At 40.2% G+C, this 20,027-nt stretch overlaps 1 protein-coding gene across 1 annotated transcript; it reads left to right on the top strand.

Annotated features, from left to right (window-relative positions):
- The first annotated feature begins 216 nt into the window (after positions 1-216).
- On the top strand, positions 217-16,665 carry LOC132711572 (vomeronasal type-2 receptor 26-like). The gene is made up of 6 exons (XM_087891561.1): positions 217-372; positions 1,110-1,226; positions 4,199-4,458; positions 14,269-14,275; positions 15,563-15,689; positions 15,767-16,665. Exons 1-6 carry the CDS (start codon positions 217-219, stop codon positions 16,663-16,665), a joined length of 1,566 nt encoding a protein of 521 aa, XP_087747687.1.
- The last annotated feature ends 3,362 nt before the right edge of the window (positions 16,666-20,027 follow it).

Genomic DNA, 20,027 nt, shown 5'->3' with positions numbered 1-20,027 from the left:
CCTATTCCAACCCATGGCTGGGAGGCCCAAAGCTCTGTGAGTTGATTTGATAGTATGTTGCACTCCCTAGTTTTGTCTGAAGAACACCTCCAGGAGGCAGATCTCTCTGGTCTATTTCAAAGATCTTGTAGCAGACAGAGACCTTTCTACATAGAAAGAAGACACTCATCGAAGATGTTACTATTCATGGAGATAGTGTTAATAGTATTGCCTAAAATGACGTGCAAGAGTCCTATCCTTCAATGTGACTTTTGGGAGCCTCTTCCTATTCGGCACACCTATCATCAGCTTGGAGATATTAACATTGCTGGCATTATTTCTGCATTTGTGATATTTTCTGACCCCATTGAGTTCACTCAACATCCTTCGCAGGTATTTCATGATGGACTTCTGTAAGTATATCGTTAATTTACTGTCAAGCTCTGAACTTTGCGGGTAAATCATATCATTCTTGAAATATTTTCCACTGGTGGTAAAAACTCCTGATAGAAACATTTAAAATAGGATGCTTCAGTTTATTTTATCTGATGTTATATTTTACTTCAGTTTCTAAGTAAAGTTGAAATAGCTGAAATGGAGATCAAATCTCCATTTATAACAAATCACATCTCAATATCTATTAATATACAGGTATGTATGGCCTAATTCCATACAAATTAATTCCATACAAATATGAAGCTGTTACTCCCATTAAGGAAGAAAAAGCATATATTTCCCATGATATGTTTTCTCCTTCTTTATTTCAGGTACCAAAATGTAGCAATTTCCTTTTGCATATAAGCCATTCTTAAAAAGCTGCAGTTTGATAGTGAACTATTCTCACATATAGAAACAAGAATTATTTCACACATTCCACAAAATATATTGTACGAAAGGTTTGTAAGTGCATTAATGTGATAAAGACCTTTCTTAGTGTGCTGTTTCTAATTCTGTTTTACAGAATAGTTTTTCAGAATTACCAGCATATCCTGGCTTTAGTGTTTACTGTAAAAGAGATAAATGAAAATCCCCAGATCCTACCCAACATCACGCTGGGCTTCCACATTTTTAACAGCAATTTTAAACCAAGCCGGACTTTCTTTGCCTCAATGATTCTACCTTTCACTCAGGGCAAATTCATCCCTAACTACAAGTGTGGGATCACAAATACCTTGGCTGCAGTCATTGGGACACCTGACATCTCTTTTCACATGGCAACTGTATTGGGAATCTACAAAATTCCTCAGGTAAGATGTGATGAGGATATACATTATCATTTTGCCATTTCTCTAGAAACGTTGGTATGCTTCTTTTTATAAAGAGAGAGACCTTCCAGGTTCCTAGATATTATTATCTGCTTGATAGAATCATCATAGCACCATGAATCATTGTCATTCTGAACAGATGGTGGTGATATTTGACATAGCAAAATGTGCCCCAATTCCAGACATTGAACTAAGGCTCAAATTTGAAATATTCACAATGAGACTACTTTCAGAAAAAAATATATTTTCTGATACCTCAAGAGTGACATCTTGGTTGATACTTCATAATAAACACAACTAGTTGCATAATTTCAGTATAAAAGGTGAAAGATACCCAACTGAAATGAATGTATATGATTTCAGAGGATCACATGCAATAGAATTTTCAATTGTATATGTTAATCTTTCTGTAGTTGACCTACGGCTCTGCTCCAGTCATAGATAAAGCAGTTTTCTTCCAACAAATGTTTCCAAATGAATCCCACCAACGTAAGGGCCTCCTGCAGTTATTGCTGTATTTTAGATGGATCTGGATTGGAATTCTTGTACTAAAGGATGAGAAAGGAGATAAATTTTTCCAGGAGATACTCCCCACATTTTCTGAGCATGGCATCTGCACTGAATTCATAGCAGAATTCCCAAATGGAGCTTTTTACAGTGATTTTGATGAAACCATAGATGAAGTCCGACATATATACCATGTTCTCATGAAGAGCACAGCCAATGTGATAATCTTATATGGTGAACAGTCCTTAACAGTTCTGAGAACTATCCTCCAGATTTCAGAAGTGGATGATATACCAAAGCAGGATAAGATTTGGCTTATAACTGCTCAAACAGATTATACTTCAATTTCCATTCATAAAACTTGGGATATCCATTCTCTGCACGGTGCTTTATCCTTTGCAGTTCACACAAAGGAGATCCAAAACTTCCAGGAATTTCTTCAAAATCTAAATCCAAGCAATAATCAGAATGATCATTTTCGGAAAGATTTCTGGGAACAGGCATTCAGTTGTTTCTTCCCAAACTCAAAAATAGAGGAGTCTGAGAAGAAATGTACTGGACAGGAGAAGCTTGAAACCCTTCCTACATCTGTGTTTGAAACAAGCATGAGTAGCCAGAGTTATAATATTTACAACGCGGTCTATGCTGTGGCACATGCTTTGCAATCTCTCTCTCTATCCAAATCTAGAGAAACAAGAATGATGAAAGAAAGAAGGAAACATTTTCACAATCAAGTGTGGTGGCAGGTAAGTCTGTTAGCAGGGTGAGAAACCACCATATCTGTAGTTGCAATGGGTGTTCATAAACTCTAGCAAACAATATTCTCCAGGGATATTGATGTCTGAAAACCCAAAAGTGAGATGTAATAATGGATTAAGTAATCAAAATATTCATAGGCTGATATTAAAACTATAAGCGGCATTCTACAAAATTTCTTAAAATATGTTTCTCTCCATGAAATTAGTCTCCTTTCAAGCCCAAAATCAAGAATGACAGATAGTAATTCTTCTAAGCTGAATTCTTCTTGTTTTACATCTATAGATAAAATTTTGTCAATCTGAGCACTCTACTATCTGTATCTGGATTTTACTCTGTGTGTTACTAGGGGGCGAGGTTGATACTTCTCTTTCTCACAAACACAATATCCAATCTGAATTGTCTTTTACTTCTCTGAAATGCTCCCCCTCCATCCTGGGAAGCCACTTCCTTATTGTTCCATAAATTCAGTCTAAGAATAAATGGAGGGAGGTTATTACTGAATGTTGAAGCTGTATTGGTGGTGGTTGTTGTTATATATGCTTTACTTGGAATGTTTGCATTTGCAGACAGAATTCATTGATTCTTGAAAGTACAATCATGCCAGTGGTGGGTTCCTACCAGTTCGCCCAGATTTGTGCGAACTGGTAGTGGCGGTGGCAGGAGGCTCTGCCCACCACCCAGATTTCATCATGAACATTCTTTGCATCTGCATTCACAATAGTGAATCACTAGTGAAGGCAAGTGGAATCCACCACTGAATCATGCCAATATTTTTTGGCATTTCCTGATGAGGATCTTCCCATACAATCCATGGGTGGAAGAGGAAGGACTGATACATTGTGTCATTCTTATTCAAAGAAGATTCAGCCAGCTTTAATGTTCCCATTTTACGAGTCATTGGTTCTGACCTCTTCATAGACCATTTGAGAGTCACCTGCATTTCTACACCCAGTTATTCATAACAACACATGCATAGTTTTAGAGCAAATGGATGGAATGAGAGCAGCCTTATATGCTTCCAAGAACACGGCTCTAGGAGAAGAAGGGAAAGGAGTAAAAGTGTTTTTAATATCTCAGGCACTAAATAAAAGAGGACCAAGGTGGGATGTTAATTTGAGCCTACATTTTGTGACATATTTAGCAATAGCAATACCACTTAGACTTACTGTATATACCACTTCAAAGTGCTTTTACAGCCCTCTCTAAGCAGTTTACAAGGTTGCCCATAACAATTTGGGCCCCCATTTTACCCACTTCAGAAGGATGGAAGGCTGAGTCAATCTTGAGCCGGTGAGATTTCAACTGCTCAACTGCAGCTAGCAGTCAGCTGAAGTAGCTGAAATAGCCTGCAGTACTGCACTCTAACCCATGGGTTTCATCCCATTGGATGAAACAATCATAGATTTCAAGTGATGGACATTTCAGCCATCAAATTCAGCTTATTGTAGGATTTTAAATTCCAGCAGCTCCTGCTGATGTCGACTCTGGCTCTACTTTAATGTATCCAATAAAAGAAATATCATTGCCGTTTGGTCCTCAAGTCCCATTTCCTAACTTCTTTTACTAAGACTTTATTTCCTAGGTAGAATATACCATGTTTCCCTGAATAATAGGCCCTGGTCTTATTTTCTTTTAGGCCCCCAAATAAGAATTTGGGCTTATTTTCGGGTGTCTCTTATTTTTTTCAGGTACAGGGAATAGAAAGTCCACCAGCCCTGTCCTCTCTGTCCCAATGCTTGCTGGCCCTGCTGCTACAAGGACACTTCTCAACTGCTGGCCTCCAAACAATGGCCTGTGCTGCTGCTGACCTCATGGGGGCTCTTTGCCCCCCTGGTAGTGCTGCTCTCGGCTACCCAAGTCGTCCCAGATCTATGACCTCCAGACCGCCCCGCTGCTGCCAGTTGAGCCATGCTGACTGCACCGTCTCTCATAGCCAGCAAATGATGGGGTGGGGTGGGGTCATGACACAGCCCCTGCCTTTCCAGTTCCCACTGACAAATGGGGTCCTCCTTTGTCACACACTCTGCAAGGAAAGACAGGTGGTGGAACGTATTACATTCCTTCCTCCCTGGCGCCATAAAGGCTGAACGTGCTTCCGGACGTCGTCTTCCCCATGTGCATCCTTGCCACCTCCTATGCTGGCTCCCCCCACCATCCCACCCCCGCTGCTGATTCTCTGAACTAGGGCTTATTTTGTAGGGGTAGGGCTTATATTGTGAGCAGCATGAAAAATCATGCTAGGTCATATTTTCGGGGTAGGTCATTAATTTTCAATTTTACTTTGTAAAAGTAAGTCTATCTTCGATTATATTGTAAATTTCACTGGCAGCCTTTACTTAATGATGGTCATTGGGACCTGAGTTTCCATTGCTAAGTGATGCAGGTGTAAGTTGTGACATCACTTGACCATGCAGTTTAGCAACAATAATTTTGGCAGACCCCAATTACCATTGTTAAGTGAGGATTGCATAGTTTTTAAAGCATGGAATTCATGTGAGCACATCTTCCAATTTCCTTCTACCTTCCCCATTGACTTTGCTTGTGGAAAGCTAGCAAAATAGACTACAAATCACAATCAAGTAACTGTGGAATGCCATGACAGTCAGAAATAAAGGCACATTCCTGACTTCCTGGATTGTGATCATACAAGCACAGTAAGGAAATCCTAAGTATCACTTGTTCTGCACTTACAATTTCTTATAATTTCAGATGGTTGCTGAACAAGCAGTCATTAAACAATGAACACCTGTACTTATGGGTTGCTGTGCTATCTCAGTTATTGTTGTTGGTATGTCACTAACTCCTCTCTGAATCTTTGCAACCCCATGAACCATAGAACCCCAGGCCCTCCTATCCTCCATCTTCTACAATTTGCCCGTATTAATGTTCATTGTGCTGATGACACTACCTAACCATCTCATCCTTTGTTATCCACTTCTCATTTTGCCTTCAATCTTTCACAACCTCAGGGTGGTGTTCAATGAGTCCAAAGTGTGCCAAAGTATCTGAGCTATGTGGGCATATGCTGAAACATATGGCAAACATTGCAAGTAATTATACTGTCAGTGTCCATTTCCATCACTTTTTTCTTTGTTTGTTTGCTAAAAAATTAAACATTTCTAAATATTTAAATATATTCCCCATTGCTAATAGTTTATAAGAGTTCTTGACCATTTGTTCTTTTGAAAAATTCATCACTATCTTTCCTGTCTTAAGTGTCTGTTTCTTTTTTCTGTGGTTTTTTTTATTCATGTTTCCTCTTAGAGCAATAAGAATTTAAAAATTTCTACAGAATTAAAATAAGTAAACTATATGTTTTCAAATGTTTAGTTGAAAAAAGAAATGGAAAAAGATGTAAAAGCTGAAAAGAAATAATTAAAAATTAAAAATAATATTTAAGAGTTGAAAAAAGATTAAAATTGGGAACAAATAATTAAAAAATTGAAAAAAAGTAATTTGAAAATTTGAAAAGGATTTTTTCTTTTTTAAAAAAGGGGAATCTGCAGTGATCTTGGAGCCCATGAAAATAAAATCTGTTTTCATTTCTTCCACTTCTATTGGCTATGAAGTGATGGCACCAGATGCCATAAACTTAGCTTTTTTTATATTGTGTTTCCAGCCAACTTTTGCAATCTACTCTTTTACCTGATCAAGAGGCCCTTTAGTTCCTTTTCACTTTCTGCTTTTAGAGTGGTATCGTTGCATATCTGAGGTTGTTGATATTTCTTCCAACAATCCTAATTCTGGCTTGTGATTCATCCAGCCTGGCATTTCACAAGATGTACTTTGCATATAATTTAAATAAGCAAGGTGACAATATAGAGCCTTGTTGTACTTATTACCCTATTTTGAAGCAATCAATTGTTCCATGTCTGTCTCTAACTGTTGCTTCTTGGCTGTCAGGCAGATGTCAGGTCTGCCCCAAACTGATCCCTTAGGAAAGGAACACCTTTGACTCCATTTGGTAAAAGCGAAGGGTTCTTTTACTAAAGGTGTTGGTTGCAATACTGTAAAGCCAGCTCTGAATTCTCCAGCATTTGCAAGATACAAAAAAGGTTCACCCAGAGTCCATTCTTATCCCCCTGTAACCAGTCCAATTCCAGCCAACCACAGCTCAGCCAGATGTTTTGAGAATGCTGAGATTCCCCCTTCAGGAGATACCAAGGATGATGTACCAGACTGATGGAACTTTGCGGCCAGCGGCAGGACTGGGGTTTTAGTGCTCCCAAAGTGGCCGATGTGAGAGAGTGGTCCATGTGGTCTTTGACCTTCGGATTCCCCCACATTGCAGTGAGAGGACAATGGGGAGGGCTTTTGTTTCATCGCTTGCTACGTTTCTCCCTGGACTTTGCCATCAGCCGATGAAGTTTCCTCTTTTGAGGTTCCCGGACTATGTCAGCCTATCTATCATCATTACAGTCCCCCAGATATATTCTAGGACTGAACTCCTTAATCTGCGAGATTCCTCTCGCAAATTTGGCCCTCTATGATATCAAGGGCCTACCTCAATGAATGGTTTTGGAACCCAGAGAGGTGGCATGCAGCGAGGAGGAGGTTGTGGGGTTTTTTAGTTAAATTTTCATCTCGTATTTTAAGAGGGTCTGGGAGGGGGGAGGGGTTTTTAAGGGGACCCAAGAAGGGTGGAGGGGGCTGTAGCGATGGACCGGGGGGGTCCATATAGCCACTGTGTGGGGTGGTGGGTTGGTTGGGCGCAGCGGAGGAGATGAGAAGGGTAATCTGACTGGGGCGCCAGCTGGCGAAAAGAAGGGCAGTTCCATTAATGTGATAAGTGGGAGGGGCAGGTATGGCGGATACAGGGGGCCATATCAGTTCTGGGTGTGTGCATGCACTGTCTTCGAGCGATTGCGCACTCCGGCCCCCATAGTGTGGCTCATGTCCTGGATTGCACAGAGTCTCAGGCCCTGGGTCCTCGACTGATGTTATGTAATGCCAGGTTGGTAATTAATAAAGCCCCCCTCATTTGTGATCTTATTATGGAGAGGTGTGCAGACCTGGCTGTGATTACTGAGACCTGGTTGGGCCAGGAGGGGGGTTCCCCTCATTGAAATGTGCCCTCCAGGCTTCTGTGCATTTCATCAGACAAGGGCTCAGGGGAGGGGTGGGGGGAGAGCAGCAATTATTAGAGAAAGTCTTTGTCTGAGGGAGGCTACTGTTCCTCAGATAGCAGGATGTGAGTCCCTTCTTGTGAAGTGGGGTTGTGGGGTGCAGATGGGTTTGCTGACTACGTACCTGGCTCCCTGCCACGTGGCAGCGACCCTGCCTGAGCTACTCAATGTTATAGCCGGGTTGGCGGTTGATACCCCCAGACTTATTGTTATGGGGGACTTCAACCTGCCATCCGTCAGTGAGACATCAGAGGTGGCTCGAGAGTTCATTGCTTCCATGAAGGCCATGGACCTGATCCAATTAGTGCAAGGCCCCACTCACACAGGGGGACACACTCTGGACTTGATTTTCATCTCTGGTCAGTGGCTGAATGATCTTGGTAGAGGGGACGTAGACATTAAACCCTTGTCATGGACAGATCATTCGCTCCTTCACTTAGACTTTCAAGCCACTTCCCCCCGCCGCAGGGAGATGGAACCGACTAGATGGTTCTGTCCCAGACGCCTGATGGATCCCGAAAGGTTCCAGATGGAGCTTGGGCCATTTCCGGAGACTCTGGCACACGACTCGACTGAAGATCTGGTGGCCACCTGGGATAGTGCGGCCACAGGGGCTTTGGACCATGTCGTGCCTTTGCGGCCTCCGACCCGATGCCAACCTCAACCAGCTCCTTGGTTTTCCGAGGAGCTGAGGGAGATGAAGCATCAGAAAAGATGCTTAGAGAGTGTTTGGAGGACTAGTCAATCCGAATCTGACCGGACACAGATGAGATCTTATATCAAGACCTACCTAGTGGCGATAAAAGTGGCAAAATCTAACTATTTTTCCACTCTTATCGCATCTGCAGAGAACTGCCCAGCTGCTCTGTTTAGGGTGACCCACTCCCTTCTTCGGGGGGGAGTGCGGGAAGATCCCTTGCAGGTCGAGCTGAGGATTTTGTGCAGTTCCTGCATGATAAAATCGCTCAGATTCGGGAAGGCTTGGACTCTGACTGGATGAGTCCGGGGAGGGAGACGGGGTGAGTCTTGAGAATATTATCTGGGAAGAGTTTGACCCCATGACTCCCGAGGACGTGGACAGGATAATGGGTAGGCTTACTGCTGCCACATGTTTATTGGACCCGTGTCCCTCCTGGTTGGTACTGGCCTCCCGGGAGGTTACACGAGGCTAGCTCCAGGGCATTATAAATGCTTCCTTGAGTGAGGGTGCCTTTCCCGTTGCCTTGAAAGAGGCCGTGGTAAGGCCCCTCCTCAAGAAGCCATCCCTGGACCCGGCTGTATTGGTAAATTATCGTCCGGTCTCCAACCTTCGTTTTGTGGTGAAGGTTGTCGAGAGTGTGGTGGCACAACAGCTACCCCAGTACCTGGAGGAAGCTGTCTATCTGGACCCATACCAGTCGGGGTTCAGGCAGGGGTACAGCACAGAAATGGCATTGGTCACATTGGTTGATGTTCTCTTGAGGGCTTGGGACAGGGGTTGTTCCTCTGTCCTGGTCCTATTAGATCTCTCAGCGGCTTTTGATACCATCGACCATGGTATCATGCCGCAGTGGTGGAGGGGATTAGGAATTGGAGGCACCGTGTTATGGTGGTTCTCCTCCTACCTCTCTGACCGCTCACAGTTTGTGTTGGCAGGGGGGCAGAGGTCAACCTCAAGGCGCCTCGCTTGGGGTGTGCTGCAGGGATTGGTCCTCTCACTCCTTCTGTTCAACATTTATGTGAAGCCGCTGGGTGAGATCATCTGTGGTTTTGGGGTGAGAGTCCACCAGTATGCTGTACATCTCCACTCCAAACCACCCCAATGACGCCCTTGATGTGATGTCCCGCTGCCTGGAGGCCGTGCAGGTCTGGATGGGGAGAAATAGGCTCAAGCTCAACCCTTCCAAGACTGAGTGACTGTGGCTTCTGGCATCCCGGTATAGTCAGCTGGTGCCATCACTGACTATTGGGGGTGAATCTCTGCCCCCCACAGAGAGGGCTTGCAATCTGGGCATCCTCCTGGACTCACGGTTGTCTTTAGAAGAGCACATGACGGCCGTAGAGAGGGGGGCTTTTTATCAGGTTCGCCTGATCCACCAGTTACGTCCCTTTCTGGACCTGGATGCCTTGTGCACAGTCTCTCACGCCCTCATCACATCCCGTCTGGACCACTGTAATGCTCTCTACATGGGGCTCCCATTGAAGAGCACTCGGGGGCTCCAACTGGTCCAGAATGTGGCCGCACGGGTGGTGATGGGCGCACCTCATTACGCCCATGTAACACCTCTCCTGCGTGAGCTGCACTGGCTCCCAGTGGTCTTCCGAGTGCAATTCAAGGTGTTGGTTACCACCTTTAAAGGGCTCCATGGCATAGGACCAGGATATCTACAGAACCACCTTCTGCCACCAACAGCCTCCCACCAACCAGTTCGCTCCCACAGAGAGGGACTCCTCAGGGTGCCGTCGGCCAAGTTATGCCAGCTGGCGACACCCAGGAGAAGAGCCTTCTCTGTCAGAGCCCCTGCCCTCTGAAATTAATTGCCCCTGGATATTCGTAACATCTCTAATATCTGGGTTTCGCTGTGCCCTCAAGACCCTACTGTTCTGACAGGCAGGGCTGAATAATTGAATGATTTTAAATTGGGTTTTAACTTTGGGTTTTAAAATTCGGCCAAAACTATTTAATGATTTTAATTAATTTTAACTATGATATTGTATATTTATGTTTTAATTTTGGCTGTACACTGCCCCGAGTCCTTTGGGAGGAGGGCGGTATATAAATAAAATTATATTATTATTATTATTAGTTAATCTTTAGTGAGATTCACAGCCTTTGAGGCTGGTTAATAGCTCAGCAGCTCGAGTCCTAACCAAGGACCTAGGAACTGTTAAGGTATCGTCGGAGGATGTAAGCTGTTCCGAGTAAGGTTGTTTTTTGTAGAGTCAAAATGTTCAAGTCCGGCAAATTTAGAATTTCTAAATAGCGGGGTACCCCTTTGGGTATTGCTCCAAGGGCTCCAATTACAATCGGGACAACACACGATTTCTTTTTCCACAGTCGCTCAACTTCAATTTGCAAATCCCGGTACTTTGTGATTTTTTCTTGCTGCTTATCTTCAATCCGTGCATCACCAGATATTGCAATGTCAATGAACCATACTTTTTTCTTTTCAACTATTGTTATGTCAGGTGTGTTGTGGACCAAGTGCCTGTCAGTCTGAATCCTAAAGTCCCACAAGATCTTGAGTTTCTCATTCTCTAAAACTTTCTCAACCTGATGTTCCCAGTGGTTTTTGCTGTACTCAAATCCAAACTTCTGACACAATTTCCAGTGAATGATCTTAGCAACACGGTCATGGCATTGTAGGTAGTCAGTTTGTGAAATTTTGCTGCACCTACTGATCAGGTGGTCGACTGTCTCATCTTTCTCATTGCAGAGGCGGCATTTGCTGTTGGTGGTAACATGTTGAATTTTTGCCTTCATGCAGTTTGTGGCTAGGGCTTGTTCTTGAGCTGCCAAAATAAAGCTTTCTGTTTCTTTTTTCAGTACTCCTGATCTTAACCAGTTCCAAGTTAGTTTCTGGTCAGCTTTGCCTTCAATACTTTTCAAGTATTGGCCATGCAGAGCTTTGTGTTTCCAATTTTCAGCTCGCTGCTCAATTACTTCTTTCTTATATTCTGCTTTTGTTTTAGTTGTCTTTAAAAGGCCTCCTTTATTTACTTCCTTAATCATTGGTTCTTCACTTTTCTGGATGTAATCATTCAAGCTGCATTTTTCTTCTTCCACAGTCTGCTTTACTTGTAGGAGTCCTCGACCACCCTCTGCTCTTGGTAAATATAATCGGTCAACATCACTTTTAGGGTGCAAGGCATGCTTCATTGTCATAAGCTTCCTTGTTTTTCTGTCCAAATTGTCTAACTCCATCTGGATCCAGTCAATTATTCCTGCAGAGTATCTAATCACAGGTATAGCCCAGGTATTTATGGCTTTTATGATGTTTCCTCCACTCAATTTGGACATTAATATCTTACGAATTCGCCGAATGTACTTGGCTGAAGTTAATTCCTTGACTTTATTATGCATTAAGTCAGAGGCTTCTAAAATCCCCAAGTATTTGTAGCCTTCTTCTGATTTTACTGCCTTTATCATTTCTTCATTCTCTAGTTCTATTCCATCCTCTTCTATGATCTTGCCTGCTTTGGTTGCTATTGTTGCACATTTGTCAATTCCAAACTGCATACCTATGTCTTGGCTGAATTCTTTTGTGTTTTCAATTAATAAATTCAGTTCAGCTTTTGTTTTACCAAACAGCTTCAAATCGTCCATGTATATCAAGTGCGAGATTTTCAGTCCTTTCTTTGCAAGTTCGTATCCACAGTTCATCTTCTTCAAAATGATTGTCAATGGTAGCATTGAGAGTATAAAAAGTAGGGGTGAAAGGGAATCGCCCTGGAAAATGCCTCGTTTAATTTCAACTTCACCCAGTTCTTCTTCATTAGCCATAAGTTTCGTTTTCCAGAGGTTCATTGAAGATTCCATGAATTTTTGTATGTTGCTGCTGATGCCTAATATTTCCAGGCATTTCTTGATCCAGCTATGGGGAACTGAATCAAATGCTTTCTTATAGTCTATCCACGCCATGAACAGGTTGGTTCGTCTTTTCTTTGAGTTCTTTAGGATTAGCTTGTCGATCAGCAATTGATCCTTTGTTCCTCTTGAGTTTTTGCAGCATCCTTTCTGTTCTACAGGAAGCAAGTTATTTCTTTCCAGGTATCCATAAATTTGGTTTGCAATGATACCAGTAAGAAGTTTGTATGTTGTTGGCAAACAGGTGATTGGCCTATAGTTTCCAGGGTCCTTTCCTTTTCCTTTATCTTTTTGGATCAAAAATGTCCTTCCAGTTGTCATCCATTCATCATTTTCAGGTGTTTTTAGGATCTGGTTCATCTGGGTTGCCAAACTTTTGTGCAAACTTGTAAGTGTCTTTAACCAGAAGCCATGCAGCTCATCCGGTCCAGGTGCACTCCAATTCTTCACTTTTCTTGACTGCACCATTGCTTTTGTTATTTTCACGTCTTCCATTTTATGCACTTTAATAGAGTCCTCAACCTGTTCGATCCATTTTGCATTTCTGTTGTGCTTCTTGTTGTTTTCCCACAAATTCTTCCAGAATTTCAGAGCTTTCTCTTTATCAGGCTTTTCATTTGTTGTTACTCCGTTTCCACTTTCTAAACTCTTATAAAACTGGTGCTGATTTGCACTGAACTGTGAGTTTTCCTTGAACTGAGTTACTCGGTTTTCATACCTTTTAATCTTTTCAGTGATGGCAACAACCCTCTGCTTCAGCTCTTCAATTACTACCGCAATCTCCTTATTCCTCAGATCGTATCTTGCTTCCAGGCTGCTTTTGATCTGCTTGTTCTTTAGCTGACCTTGCCTTAGGTTCTTCAAGTTGCTCAAATCTCCACATACTTTTTTGATCTTCAATTCTAACCGAATTTTCCACTTAGGCTTCCCCTTCTTGCCTCTTTGGTTCTTTTGTATTTTCAACCCCAGTTCTTTGGTGGTTATGACGGCTGCTGCATACATCAGTTGGTTTGTTTCGACTAATGTAGTGGTTCGAATAGTTTGCACAGCCTCATTGACCTTTTTTAGTACATTTCTCAATTCTTTCTGGTTCACTTGGTTCAGCTTTGGCAAACGTGTTCTTTCAGCATCTTCCATTTGGTGCTTTATTTTTCCAGCTAATTGAGTACTATCTGTTGGTGTTTGTTCTTTAGTGCTTCCTTGTTCTTTATCTTCATCCATTTCAGTATCCTCTTCTTCCCTTTCTTCCTCAATTTGCTTTTGAGTCTGGAAATCATTCTTGATGTTACTCTTCTTTGTTGATGTACTCAGACCATTAATTGCTTTCTCTTCTATTGCTATTAATTCTTCTGTAGTGAAAAATTTATGGTTTAAGATTACACTCGTTGGTCCATTAACCTTTGTTCACTGGTGTCACAGTCCGTATGGTTCATCTTCCAAATCCGATACATTCTTTTTTGAAATCCATGTTTTGCTGGCTCAGACTGATAGTAAGCTTTCATAATAAAGGTGTTTTCTTCCCTGGTCTAGATTTTTCGCTTTTTGGGTTTTTCTTCCAGTAGCTTGTCGGCTCCATGCCCTGGTTGCCTAGCAGAGAGAGCTTAGCCCTGTAACTCATTTTGCGTAGAATGCCCAGGAGCCATAGCATCCAACGGAACCCTTGTTAATCCAGGTCATGGTTCAGCCGGCATAAATTTCATTTTTTCTGTATTCACCATGTTTGAATGGGTTGTGGAGCAGATTTTGTCTGGCCCTTCACCTAAGGACTGTCTGATATAGTTGCACCTGTTCAGCATAGCCCTTAGGATCACTAGAGCATGCAAGCCCCTCCACCACGACAAGGTAGAGCTCCTCGGAGGGGTTATTATTATTATTATTATTATTATTATTATTATTATTATAATATTTCTCTGGGTGCTTGGCCTTGGGATGATAGTAAAAACAGAATCTGACAGCTCTCTTCTTTATCACCTATCCTTCCACTCTCCTGATTTCCCATCACATATAAACACAGCTTTATTGCCCTTTAATCCTTTACCTCCTCACTTCTGGCCTTTAATGGCAGGAAGCAGGTGAGGTGCCAAGCTGAATCAGGAAGAGCTGACATTAGCCTTCTCAGGTGACAGTTATGGTCGTCTGGTACTCCCAACACTTTAAGAACTTGCCACAGATTGTTGTGATCTACATAATCAAAGGGTTTAGCATGGTCAATGAAGCAAAATAGATGGTTTTCTGTAACTACCCTACTGTCTCATAATCAAGCAAATGAAGGAAATTTGATCTCCAGTTCCTCTGCCTTTACAAAAAAAATATTTGTACTTCTTAGTTCTCAGTTCACATACTGCTGAAGCCTAACTTGCACCATTTTGAATATAACCTTGCTAGTGTATAAAATGACTTCAATGATATGGTTGTTTTATACATCATAGTATTTATTATATATTTATTAGAAGTGATCTGGCTTAAGTAGCTTTTGCAAATAAACTAGAGTTTAAATTTATTTTTTTCTGGTTGTTATTTTGCAATTTTATGTTAATTTTATTTCAGAAATCTGATATCTCTATCTCTGTTTTAGAATGATTGTTATTTATTTGTTTAAGGGATTATGACTTTAAAGAAACATTCATATGCATGTTTTGAATATATGAATTACCTTTCCCTTCCTTGGTTTGTTCCTCTCTGATTGCTTTTGTGTTTCAGGTTCATTCTTTTCTGAGAAATGTCAGATTCAACAACAGTGTTGGTGAAAAGATCTCCTTTGATAAAAATGGAGAATTCATTGGTGGATTTGATATTATCAACTGGATCACATTCCCAAACCAATCATTTCTTAGGGTCAAAGTTGGAGTGATAGATCCCACAGTTCCAGCAGAGAAGTTCTTCAATATTTCTGTAGATTCCATCACCTGGCCAGTAGGCTTTAACCAAGTTAGTTTTTTGAATCTAGATTTCTCTGCCTTCATTTATATATCTTTATTGATGAAAGTCTCACAGTATCATCTCTGACTAATCTAGGTAGAAATTTCCTGGAAAAGGAATGATATCAGTAAGTTTGGGTTATTTTTTTTAATTATCTAGCAATTACTATTAAATATTAGGAAATATACTTTCCCGGATCCCTGTTAATTATGGGCAATGGTTTTAACTAGCACAGAAATTGTCTATGAAGAATGATGATGGTTAACAAAGGCTATCAATACAATTCTTGTAGAAATTTAATTAGTTATAATTTCAGAGCAATTACATCTAAAATTATGTCATCCTGCTACTTCATTTTTAATCTGCTGATTCCACAGAAACACTCAAAGCACTTCCTTTCCTCTTTGTATCTTAATATATTCTTCTTCATTCGTTGATAGGCATTACCTTTATCTTTATGTAATGATCCTTGCAAGACAGGACACAGCAAGGCCAAGAAAGAAGGAAAGTTGTTTTGTTGCTATGATTGCCATCTATGTCCAGAGGGGAAAATATCAAACGAGAAGGGTAGGAAAATTTCAGTTATACTGGGATTAAGCCAACACTATAATTTCCTATATCAACTCATCTGCATTCTTTTTCAGACATAGATGACTGCTCTCCATGTTCAGGAGATCAATACCCAAATCCCGGGAAAAATATGTGCATTCCAAAGCGGATCACCTTTTTGTCCTATGAAGAACCCTTGGGGGTCAGTCTGACTGTTCTTTCTCTTTGCTTTTCTTTAATGACAGCTTTGGTAATAACAATCTTCATGAAACACAAAGACACTCCCATCGTCAAAGCCAACAACCGGAATCTCACTTATACACTCCTACTTTCTCTTCTCCTCTCTTTCCTTTGTGTCTTTCTATTTGTTGGGAGGCCCAATACGATTGTGTGTCTCTTTCGACAACCAGCTTTTGGGCTCATCTTTTCTGTGGCGGTTTCTTGTGTCTTAGCCAAAACCTTTGTTGTGGTTCTAGCATTCATGGCCACCAAACCCGGTTCCAGATTGAGGAAATGGGTTGGGGGAAGGATGGTCAGTTTCATTCTTCTATCCTCCTCCCTTATTCAAATATGTGTTTGTGCTGTGTGGCTGATAACATCCCCACCATATCCAGATTTTGATGCACATTCAATACCTGAAGAACTTATCCTGGAGTGCAATGAAGACTCAGTCATGTTCTACTGTGTTTTGGGCTTTATGGGTTTTCTTGCCCTGCTTAGCTTCTCTGCTGCTTTTCTAGCTAGGAATTTACCTGACAGTTTCAATGAAGCCAAATTCATCACCTTCAGCATGTTGGTCTTCTGCAGTGTTTGGTTGTGTTTTATTCCAACCTATCTAAGCACTAGGGGAAAGTATACATTGGCTGTGGAGATCTTCTCCATGGTCTCCTCCAGTGCTGGATTATTGGTGTGCATCTTTTTTCCCAAGTGTTTTATCATTGTGATGAGACCTGAGCTTAATGATAAGCACCAGCTCATGAAGAGAAAGCTTTAATAAATCTTTATGTTTGCCTGATATTCTTTATATGTACATGTTTGGGAACTTCCCCACTTCAACATTTAAGCCAGAGAACAATGTATTGAGACAGTGATGTTCTATGTTGCCCCGTCTTCTGGAGATTTGGATAGCTTGGAAGGGTTGAAGTGATATGCCTCCAAGAGGTTCATATACAAAAAGAATATAGAAAATTATTAGAAAATAGAAAATTAGGAACATTATACACAACTTTAGCAGATAAAAAGAAAGGGGGTATTGCCATATATGTAAAGGAAAAAATCAAATCAAATCTAAGATATGCAGATGACAAAGGTAGAATTTTGATGGTGGAATTGGAGATAGAACAGAAACAAATGCTACTTACAGTAATTCATGCACCAAATAAAAATCAACAAGAATTCTTTACAAATGTACACAAGAAATTAGTAGACATGGACTATGAAAGGATTTGTATGATTGGGGACTTTAATTCGGTGGTGGAAGTTGAGAGAGACTATAAAAGTAGTAAAAATAATAAAAAGAAAAAAAGTGTGTTACCAAGAGCCTTTTTTGATATAGCATCTGAGTTCAATCTGCGAGATGAATGGAGAGAGACACATAGAACACTTAAACAATATACATTTTATTCATATTCACATCAATCGTGGTCCAGGATCAATATGGCCTGGACAACAGCAGAAATTCAAAATGAAATAGAAGAAATTGAAATAGGAGTAAATGATTGGGCCGATCACAATCCAATTATATTAAAATGGAAAACCCAAAAACAAAATAAATGATGGACAATGAATCAGAATTTGTGTAAAGAAAAAAATATAGACAGATGTTAGAGTGGAGTACAAGTAGAAAATTTGCCGGAAGAATTTTAAAAAATTGAATATGAAGTACAAAAGGATCCACAAAATAAAAAGATAAAGGAAAAGTGGAACATTACAAAACATAAGAAATATAAATCACATAAATATTTTCAAACACTTTTGATCAGGAATGCATTGGTACAGATTTGGAAAAAAATAAAACAAAAACACTATATTAGCATTCCAATGTGGTTCCAATGTGATATACCCAAATTTATTGGAGAAAAATAAGATAATTAGATATAAGGAATTGGTAAATGATCAAGGAGATTTGAAAATGAAACAAGTATTGGAACAAGTAATTGGTAGGGTGATGGATTGGTGGACATTTGCACAAGTGCAGTATAAATTTGCAAGAGATAAAAAGATATATGAAATACAAAAGGAGCCACAAGATTTAGATAAAATTATTTGTGGAACACAGATAAAATTAATTAGTAATATATACCAATAGCTACTGAGGTATAAAATGAAAGAAGAGGTAGTTAAAGATACCATGATTAGATGAGCCGAAAATAGAATTGGAGAAATAGGAAAAATTATGGGGAAAAAATATTAAATTGACTCTTTCAATGGCATTCAAGGAAAACCAGTTAAAAATGTTCTACAGATGGCACTTCACACCAGTAGGACTTGCTAAATTGTCTTTGAACAATTCTCCAAATTGTTGGAAATGTAAAAAAGTACCCGGAACATATTATCATCTCTGGTGGACATGTCCCAATGCGAAAAAATATTGGATTAAAATTAGAAGTTGGATAGAAGAGATAATTGGCTATAATGTGGATTGGAAATCAGAAATGTTTTTACTGGGGATATTGAACAGAACTTACAGTAAAGAAATCAGTAAAGAAATTAGATATTTGATTCTGCATATAATTACAGCGGCAAGGATAGTCTACACACAGTCCTGGAAAAGTTGAAAGATTCCAATAGAGGAAGAAATAATTAAGAAAATCCTGGACTGTGCAGAGATGGATAAATTAACGAAAGAAATAAAAGAAAAGGAAGATACAGAATATTATCTAGTATGGACTAAATGGTATGATTGGCTCGAGATTAGGGAAAGTAAATGTGAATAAGTGATGGATACAAGAAGGTGACAAATGTGCAAAATAGTGTAAATGAAGAAAATTAAAAATAAAGGGACAATAAAGATAATGTTAATAAAGGATGGGAAAAATGGGGAACTTATATAGTAGAAAGTAAGAGGAACGAAACTGATGTGTAAAAAGAAACACATATCATGTGTTTGAGTTTTTTATGTTGTGTTGTGTTGTGTTGTTGTGGTAAAACCAATAAAAAAAGAAAGTGTAAAAAGAAGTGCAGTTAAATAGAAATGAGAATTTGTTTAAACAGGGAAACTCTATGATTTTTTTTTTTTTCTGAAGCAATCAGACAGGGAATTCCCTGATGCACATCACTTGTAGTCGTCACGTACAAAACATGGGGTAAATTAAAAAGCTGGCCATATGTCTTCTTCTCAATAGCAAAGATCAAAGAAATCTCTGGCACAAAAAATAATTCTAGGAAATTCAAATAAATTCCCTCACAAGTCCAATACATGCTAGTATCCAATTTGCATAATTGTCTCCTTTTAAGAGAATCAATCAAGTATGATGACCGTGTAGAACAGCATGTTTCATGGTCATAAGTCTGTTTGAGTAGATAAGAGCTTTGAAACACTTGAATAACTGGGTAGAACCGGAGGTTCAATGGTCATAAGTCATTTTGAGTAGATAGTTTTGCAACCCTTGAATGAGAGGCACAACAATTGTTTCTCTCCCCTCAACCTCACCCTCCCTTCCCCACACCTGCAAACTTTCTTTCTGGCTTTGAAGAAGACAGATTTTGTGGCCCATTCCTGCCCTCTAGCTGAGACGTTTGTCAACTTAATCTAAAACTTCAGGTAGTTTGCAATTTAAAGCCACCATTGGTACCTCAACATTCATTATTAAGTGGTGAAATCATTAAGTGAGGCATCATAGAATTGTGGTGGCACAGTGATTAGAATGCAGTACTGGAGTCTAATTCTGCCAACTGCCAGTAGTTTGATTCTGGCTTGTTCAATATTTTGTAGTCTAATGGATTGTGGGAAGTTGGAATTTGTATCTTTTCTCGCTTCGATGTCTGTATGATGCAAACTTGCATCCTTTTTTTGTTTATATTGCACCCATAGGATATTTTCTTCAATCTCATCCTGAACTCATGAATGAAATAAATAAAAGGCACTCTTAGTTGGACCAGAGTTATAATTGATAGATTTATTAAATTCATACTCCTACCAGTCTCATTGTGATGTTTCACATGTCTTCCTATGGGTCTCCAGAAAAAAAATATTGATGATGTAATATACAAGAATCAATCATGAAAATACCAATGGCTATATCAAATAAATAACAATAGATTAAACATCCCTTTTCCTCATTTCACCTACCTTAGAAAGGATGGAAGGCTGAGTAAACCTTGAGCTTTGGAGAGATTCGAACCAGCAGTAAATTG

This window comes from Pantherophis guttatus, chromosome 4 (assembly GCF_059756535.1).
Source record: "Pantherophis guttatus breed Tessera chromosome 4, ASM5975653v1, whole genome shotgun sequence".
Classification (NCBI taxonomy): domain Eukaryota; kingdom Metazoa; phylum Chordata; class Lepidosauria; order Squamata; family Colubridae; genus Pantherophis; species Pantherophis guttatus.
Note: the sequence above shows the minus strand (reverse complement) of the source record. Positions and strands in the feature narration are given on the sequence as shown.

Bases quoted from the DNA above. Each gene is read 5' to 3' on its own strand.
- LOC132711572 (XM_087891561.1), top strand. From the start codon at position 217: ATGACGTGCAAGAGTCCTATCCTTCAATGTGACTTTTGGGAGCCTCTT. The intron at 373-1,109 runs GTATTTCATGAT...CCTTTCACTCAG, and splicing joins TCACTCAACATCCTTCGCAG to GGCAAATTCATCCCTAACTA. The intron at 15,690-15,766 runs GTAGGAAAATTT...ATTCTTTTTCAG, and splicing joins GAAAATATCAAACGAGAAGG to ACATAGATGACTGCTCTCCA.